The 7,937-nt window shown below is 41.2% G+C and overlaps 1 protein-coding gene across 8 annotated transcripts in view; it reads left to right on the top strand.

Moving 5' to 3' along the window:
- The first annotated feature begins 1 nt into the window (after nucleotide 1).
- FBH1 (F-box DNA helicase 1) overlaps nucleotides 2-7,937 on the top strand; it is a 43,594-nt gene continuing 35,658 nt past the window's right edge. Inside the window, exons 1-3 of one of the 8 annotated variants that reach the window (XM_037143555.2) lie at nucleotides 2-139; nucleotides 4,724-4,858; nucleotides 7,585-7,713. In XM_037143555.2, coding sequence (XP_036999450.2) covers nucleotides 7,671-7,713 — 43 coding nt within the window. In that variant the 5' untranslated portion in view covers nucleotides 2-139; nucleotides 4,724-4,858; nucleotides 7,585-7,670. Of the gene's footprint in view, nucleotides 140-3,208; nucleotides 3,285-4,723; nucleotides 4,903-4,924; nucleotides 7,714-7,937 lie in introns of those variants that run through there. The other 7 variants (XM_037143556.2, XM_037143558.2, XM_053665723.1 and 4 more) reach the window with 7 other exon arrangements.

The raw sequence follows: 7,937 nt of genomic DNA, 5'->3' as shown, positions 1-7,937 counted from the left end.
AGCTATAGGGCTGAGCTGTCAGAGGAAGTCCGAGGCCTGCTCCGTTTAGCGCTGCCTTGTGGATGCCGGGACTGGGAGGCCAGACGGCCCGGGTCTGGGGGCAACGGCGGTGGCTGCAGCCTCGGACCGGAGCGCCATAGTGCGTGAGGCCACGGTGGCAGGGAGCGCGGGTGGGACCCTGAGCAGTGAACACTTAATCTTTTGGGGTCCTGAGCGAGGGTCTGGTCTCTTCGGGCGGGGATGGGGGGGCGGGTCTGCGGGGGGGGGGGGCGTGGAACATGAGGACCCCAGGCCTGGGCTGTTGCTAGGCGGGTGAGCTGAAGGCTCCCAGCCGTGGTTGCAGGGTGGAGGCCGAGGGGCACACCTACACTACGTTCTAGTGCTCGAGAAGTGGGGAGGTCGTCGTTTCTCGGTGTTTGTAGGAGTCACGGGGAATGTGGCCTTGCCTGCAGGCAAGCCAGCATTCCTTTTCTACTTTGGTATTTTGACCTTGGGCGAGTCATTTTATTGTGTCCTTTTGCCTCTTTTACTTGTAGTCTCCCTCCCCCTTACCTGAATACTAAGAAAAATTGAGGTAAAATGGGAAGACCTTGAGCTTGTGGAGGATACGTTAAGATCTCAGCAAGCTGTATGGAAGGCTGGAAGGAATTTGAGTAGGTGCTGAGTTCTTTCTCGGTCTAATTAGGTACTAGTCATTTTAAACCTCTTGGTGTTTTCAGTTCCTTTAAAGGTAAAATGGGAGTTGCTCTATTTGCCAGACTAGAAACAATTATGCTCTACATATTATATTGCACTCTGTGGTTTACAAAGCACTTTATGTAATCTGCAAACAACTCTTTGAGGCATCATTATAGATGGGGCCTAAAAAGTTAGTGATTTTGCTATGAAAGTATAGATTATAATAAAGTCCGATGGAAGGAAGGATGGTAGCACCTAGCGAGTGCCTGGTAGTTCCTGGCCCTGCAACTGAAGTAAATTGAGGGACATAAAATGCCGGGGGGCGGGGGGAGGGGGGCTTTGGTATGGGCTTATGAAAACCCATTTTACCAGTGAGCAGATTAAATTTGGTTAACTTACTGAACAATATTGACAGTCACTGGAGACAAAACCATGTCCTCTATCAACTTTGGCAAAGTGTTTGCCATTGTGTCTTGCCACTTCAAAAAAAAAAAAAAAAAGCATGAAAGTGGTTTTGAAATACATGGAGTTTTAGAAAATGCCAAGCCTTGTTCCTTCTGCTGTTGTTGGAGTCAATGCAAATGGAAGTTAAGGCATCTGGTAGCTTCACAGTTTCTGCTGCAAACGCTGCACTCGTCCTCATTACAAATCAGTCCACTTTCTGTTGCTTCATGCCTCCAGTTTCCCTGTTTTAAAAACAAAATCGAAAGACATTGGATGCACGATAGGACAATTTTAAATTCAGATGATTAGTTACTTAGCTGCTGTCAAATGCAACTGTTCCCTTGTCTTTTTAGAAACTTATTTTGATCTGTATCCTCTTTTAGATAACTAATTGATAATGTATGTAAATATGTCCACAGCCCCTGTGATTTTCTGGAGCAAAAGCTTGGTGTACAGGAAACAAATGGATGAAGCTATTTTGGGTTCTTTCTGATTTTCCATTTGGGTTGCCCATTTCCTTTGTACAGGCTTTTGGAGTTTGTGGTCTTTTGTGGTCTGTTCTTTACTGTGTCATTCATTATGCATGGAGTTACGTCGCCATTGTGGTTTGCCTCTTGTCTGTCTGCTTTCCTTTCTCCTGCATTGTATTTCATGGTCATGTAGCATTCATCAGTGGTCTTTGGTATCTTGATCATTGACACGTTTTATGATCTGTGAATATCTGAGCACCAGACTATTAGTGTTGGACTTAGAGCTCTAACTTCAGATTTGTTGTCATCATCTTTTCTCTGTTTATCATATCCCTCTATCCTTCCTGGGCTGACTTTGTTTGGAGACTGAATTTGGTTCTGTCTTTGCCCTTTTGGCTATAGAATCATCTTCTAGAAGCATCTCACCAAAACACCTCAAATCTTATGTCTCAACTGTCACATGCCTTTTGAGGACCAATCTCATCAAAGTACTTCCTGGAGCTTTACCTAGCATTCCACAGATAACTTTAAAGTTTTTTTAAATCTCACCTGAGGATATGGTTCTTACTGATTTTAGAGAGAGAAGGGAGAGAGTGAGAAAGATTGATCAGTTGCTTTAAGTATATGCCCCAGCTGGGATTCAAACTGGAAACCTAGGCATGTGCCCAGACTGGAAATTGAACCCATGACCTTTTGGTGCATGGGACTACACTCCAACTAACTGAGCCACACAGCCAGGGCTCCACAGATAACTTTAAAATGAAACAAACAATTATTTTCAAAACTGAAAACTTTTACCCTCCCCTCACTCCAGGAAAAAAGTGATTAAAAGGAAAACACTGTCTCTCCTTTACTTCTTAATGTGTTAATGACATTATCATTAAGTTCTAGCTGGAAATGTCAGTTACCTTTGTTCTTTCTTTTTTTTTATCTTTCTCTTCTATTCTTGTTAGAAAAGACTTGTTGATCTTCACTTTTCCCTACTCCCTATTCCTGCTGCTGCTCTCAGGTTTTTACCAACTCTTGCTTTGGTTAGTGAAGTCATATTCTGCCTTGTTGTCCTCGCAACCTTAGTGTTCACCCTACATCGAGTGTTACTGTTCTAATGGGTAAATTTGATTCTATAATACATCAACCCTGCTTAAAAGCTAGATGATTCTCTGAATTGTCTACCTAATAATGTCCAATTTCCTTAGCATTATACAGGTGTAGGCAAAAGTAGGTTTACCGTGTGAGTGTATGAAACACAGAATTTGTGCTTGTATTATTTATTAATTATTGTAGTATTTTCCGTATGAACAACTGTAGACCTACTTTTGCCCACTCCTGTTAAGGACAAGTTTTGTCCACTCCTGTTAAGGACCTTTACAGTCTGTTCCTCCAACTTCCTTTTCCAGCTTTGTCCCCCATTCGTGAACCCCTTGTTCTAATGAAACTTAACTTCCTATCACATGTTTGCTATGCTATGTCTCTGTGATTTTGAACATATTGTTGTGTTTTTTTTTTGCCATACTGAATCCTACTCATGTTTTGAGGCTGAGCACTTCATAAAGCCTTTTTCAGCTTTCCTAACTATTCACTTTTATTCACTGATTCACTGATTTTTCTACCTTCAGTGCCTAAAATGACATTTGACACCAGAGATACCAAGAGAAGAAGCATTCGCGGTGTTTATAATGAATTTTGGACATAGTGAGTACTTAAAACTGGTTGTAGAATGAATTGACAGTAGAAAAAGCCTTTCAAATATATAAAAAATCATGCTTTAGCCTATAAAAATGACTACTTTTTTGTATTTTCTTATTAAAAAAAAAATCATTCTTGCCCTGGCTAATGTGGTTCAGTGGACTGAGTGCCGCCAGCCTGCAAACCAAAGGGTCACCAGTTTGATTTCCAGTCAGGGCACATGCCTGAGTTGCAGGCCAGGTCCCCAGTAGGGGGCGTGGGAGAGGCAGCCACACAGTGATGTTTCTGTCCCTCTCTTTCTCCCTTATTTCCCTGTCTCTGAAAATAAATAAATGAAATATTTTTTAAAATCATTATTTTTCGTGAGAACCATTCACATAGAAAAGCTCTCGCCATCCTAGTTTGCAGGGTTAAGTGAATGTGTCTCTAAGAGAGGAGCAGGCATCTGCAAGATATGCAAGGACCTAAGGATGAGTGAGCCTGGAGCTTAGTTTTGGGTTTGTAGAGAAGTAGACTGTGGTACTGGGGAAGACCTGGCTTTGCATCAAGAGTGGGTACTCAGGAAGGAGCTAGCTTGGTAGTGCTTTCTGTCTGCATTTGTCTCTTTTAGAACTAAAGGGGACAAAAATATTTTGAAGTTTTTCCATTTTGAGTCTACAGTATTCCATTTTGAGTCTGAGTCCCTGTAGTTCTGTTACTCATATACTTGATTGTTATTAATTCATTGGTTATGATCTTGCACAATAATTTTTAAAAAGTGACAAACCTACGGATTTTAGAAGCTGCGTTAAATCTTTCTGGACATGGAAGGGAGGATGTTATAGCTGGAAGAACACTGGACTCAGGGAGTCAAAAGAGCTATGTTCTATCACCTACAAGTTGTGTGTTGACTTCAAGCACGCCTTCTCTGTGACCCAGTTTAATCATGGCATAATTGTAAGATTGTGTGAAGATCGAATGAGAGTATGTGAAAGAACTTTAAAAGCTAAGAAGCATTTAGGAACTGAAAGATACTTCAGGGTTTTGAAGACAAGCTAAACTTCTTTAGAGGGAGGTGCTTTAGTTGTGCAGGTGTTCATGTATTTTACAGTTATTTATGGAGGAATATGCAGTTGGTGCTGGGGCCGCATGAGTTTCTCTTTCTTTCCTCCCACCAGACCATAGACCTTTGAGGCCAGGCCTGGAAGGCATATCAGTACACACTTAGACAAACAGTTGTTAATAATACAATAATACAATAATAAAATATACCCTAGTAATAATTATTTGTATATGACATATATTAAACACATAGTTATACAAATAATTATGACAGATCTCAGAGACATATGGGGTAGTTTTATTACAGCAGAGTGCTTCCTGGCTGGAAGGAACATTTTCTCCTCTACTAGAGTTGAGGAATCACACCATTAACTGAGTTTAAATTGTGCTCTTATGTCTCACAGGTGGCATCGTGGCCTGTGAAGTACTTGAATCCTGGTAATAATGAGCTACATTGCAGTACCCTTCTGACATCTCCATAGGAAACGCAAGAGGGGAAGTATCTACTTGTTGATCTTTACGGAGTCCCTCAGAGAAAAGTGAGAGACTTGTGGGGCACTAACAAGACGAGGTTAGGGACTCAGTAAGTTTCCTAGATTAGCAAAACTGCCCTCAATGGTTCTGGTTAAGGGGAATCTCTAATCAGGTACCTTGTACTAGAATTGCCTCGATTTAAAAAAAATAATAATCTTTTCCTCCAGAAATTGTAGGTATTTATTATCTTCATCTTGTCCATTTAGGGTTGTAACCTATAAATTTTAGAGGACTGTTTGGTATAATTATGATTAGTAAAGTTAGGAGAAGAAAGGAAATTATTTGGTATCAATTTCAAATGATCCTGGAATAATTAAGGTAAGCCTGGCTATAGTAACAGATGCAAACATATAGGACCCTCACAATCAGAGTTCAGTACTCAATCTCATAACAGTCTCAGGTATGTCCAGATTGCTGGTGGGGAGAGAGAGAAAGTGTGGGTTGTACAGGTGGCGTGTCACTCTGTAGGTTATAATCTGAGGACCCAGGCTGCTGGAGACTCTTTCTTTTTGAATGTGTGTCTTCTAAGGATGCCCTGGGGAATTTGCTTCCCCATTCACTAGAATAGGAGCAGAGAATGGAGGAACAAGCGTGACAGATTTCTATGGGCCAGCCCTGGAAGAGGGATACATCCCTTTATTCACTTTCCCTTAACTGGACTAGAGCTCAGTTAAGACAACATCTTTGGCTAGCAGAAGTGTAGACTAGCTGTGTGCTAAGGAAGAAGAGGAACTATAGTCTTTTTCCATAAAAAAACGGTAGCCACAAAACCCAAAGCAGTCTATTTTACTTTCAGCAACTTGTTTTGTAAATTGTTTTATAATAAAAAGATTAAAAAATGGAGCCAGGCAGGTTAAAGCAGAATTGAGGAATCAGCCACATACTGCTCATTGAACAAATATTCGAGTATCTGTTATTTGCAAAGTATCGTGTGAAATGCCATAAGGAATAAAGTGATGAGACATGTTCCCTGTCTTTTAAGGGCTTAGGGAGCCCTTAAAAGGGGTCCAAGGGAGACTGATCAGAGTCTAATCTCATCAGTGGGCCCGACTGGTGGAGGATGGGGTGGGGGCCCGGAAGTAGGGTGAGGATGGGATGATCATCATCGTGGTGAACAAGAGATTGATGATGGATAAAGGGCCGAACTCTAGGTAATCACCAGTTTGAAGTCTTATAGCAACAACCTGGGACCAGCTGTCCGAGCTGGGGGCTTTAGAAAGGGGGCCATGGGAGAGATGTCATCCTGTAAGAAAACCATTGCAGAAAAAGTGCGGGAAGGGGAAATTGTGTTTGACAAAGTGATTTTCATATGGTCTCAGTTTTTTAATTTTTTTGTCATAACACCTGAGGGTTATGACACATTTCTGTTAGTTACTCTGATAGAGTCTCCCGTAGGGGTTCAAACACTCACTGAGGTTTGGAAGAGACCCAGTTGAGCATCTTTGGGGCCTTATAGATTTTGGAAAGTCCACAAGTGACTCTGACCCTCTATACCTTTCTTACTGGTGCACATTTATCATGGAGCCCTCTTTGACTTTGCTTCTTGAAGAATCTTGAGCAGCTTCTAACAATAAGTGTCCTTTCAGAGAGGTGCAAAGTGCACTTGCTGTGTAGCAGAGGGGAGGGAGAAGTACCATGGGCTTTGGGGGACTCAGGAGGGGAGAGGTAGCATTTGAGCATCTTTATTTTGATAAAGTTATATTTGCACTGCTGGTTTAAAAGCATATTAAAAATAGAAGGGTGGTTAGAATTTTACTGTAGTTTTAAAAATAATGTTGCAAGAATATTAATGCCATTAAACCTCATGCACCTTCTAGAAAACACTCAGAATGGTGTGGTGTGGTTGATACGTAATTCTGACATTTCAGCTGATTGGTTTTGTCAGCTTCAACGTGGGTGTCACAAAGCACTTTCATCTATATTGTCTCATATAACTATTCTGTGAATTCAGTGTGGCAGGTTATTATAATCCTCCTTTTTAATAATAAGGAACTCAGGGCTTTTAGTGATTAATACACCTACCAAGTGGAGGAGGTCTTCTGACTCCAAATCTGAATATACCATGCACCTTTTAGTGAAATGATTTGTTTAACATAGGGCTCTTGATTTCCAGTTCAGTGAATCACAGCACCTCCTATCTTGGAGATCTGAGAGGCAGGTAAAACGCAGTTCAATTTTTCTGAATGCAATCTAGCTAAAGTCAGACAAGTAATTTTGGTCATATAAATACAAAGAAAGTGTTAGCTTCGCATCCCAGGTAAGTAGTCATGGCTTAGGCGATGCCATTCCAAATGGACAATATAGATGGCCATATTTAGTACCAGAAGTCAGATTGCTCTGTCTAGGTGCCCTTCCCCTGATTTGTTAACCTCATATCCTTCCATGGTGGCTTCTTGCCAGAACATATTAGGATATACAAGAACTCTGGAAGCAGAACTCTGTGTTCTTCCATTCATTCCCCTTACCACTTTTCTTTGGCTCCTGTGCCTTTGTTAAATTTCAAACATTTAATCTTTTCAACAAGCATTTAAGATTCAGACATATTTTGCGAAATACATCCTTAAATAAAAGTCTACCTTTGTCCATATTACCTACTTTTCCGGAATAGTTTCTTTGGGGCACTTTTTAAATTATTTATTTATTTATTTATAGGGAGATGGGAAAGGAGGGAGAAAGACAGGGAGAAAAGCATCAATGTGAGAGAAAAACATTGATTGATTGCCTCTTGTAGGTGTGTTGACTAGGGACTGAGCGAACCAGCTGGCAACCTAGGAACATGTCCTGACTAGGGATTGAACTGGAGACTTGTTTTGAGAGATGATGTCCAAGCAACTGAGCTCCACTGATCAGAGCTCCTTGGGTATTTTTTATGTACTCGTGTCTGTCTGGTGTGCTACATTTAAGGGTTCCCCCATGTGGTCTGCCCTTGCCAACTTCTAAATGAACATAGTTCTACAGCAAATTTCTAGTGATCTAAGGCTTAGGTTCCTCTGCCACCCAACCTTACCATTCTGACTTTTCTGTCTTCTTGTCCTCCTTTATTCTTTCAGTATTTGTTGAACATGTACTGTGTGTCTGGCATCA

The sequence above is a fragment of the Artibeus jamaicensis genome, unplaced genomic scaffold (assembly GCF_021234435.1).
Source record: "Artibeus jamaicensis isolate MK-2021 breed Jamaican fruit bat unplaced genomic scaffold, CSHL_Jam_final contig_426, whole genome shotgun sequence".
In the NCBI taxonomy this organism is placed as follows: domain Eukaryota; kingdom Metazoa; phylum Chordata; class Mammalia; order Chiroptera; family Phyllostomidae; genus Artibeus; species Artibeus jamaicensis.
The sequence above is the reverse complement of the archived record's forward strand: the minus strand, read 5'-3'. Positions and strand labels throughout refer to the sequence as shown.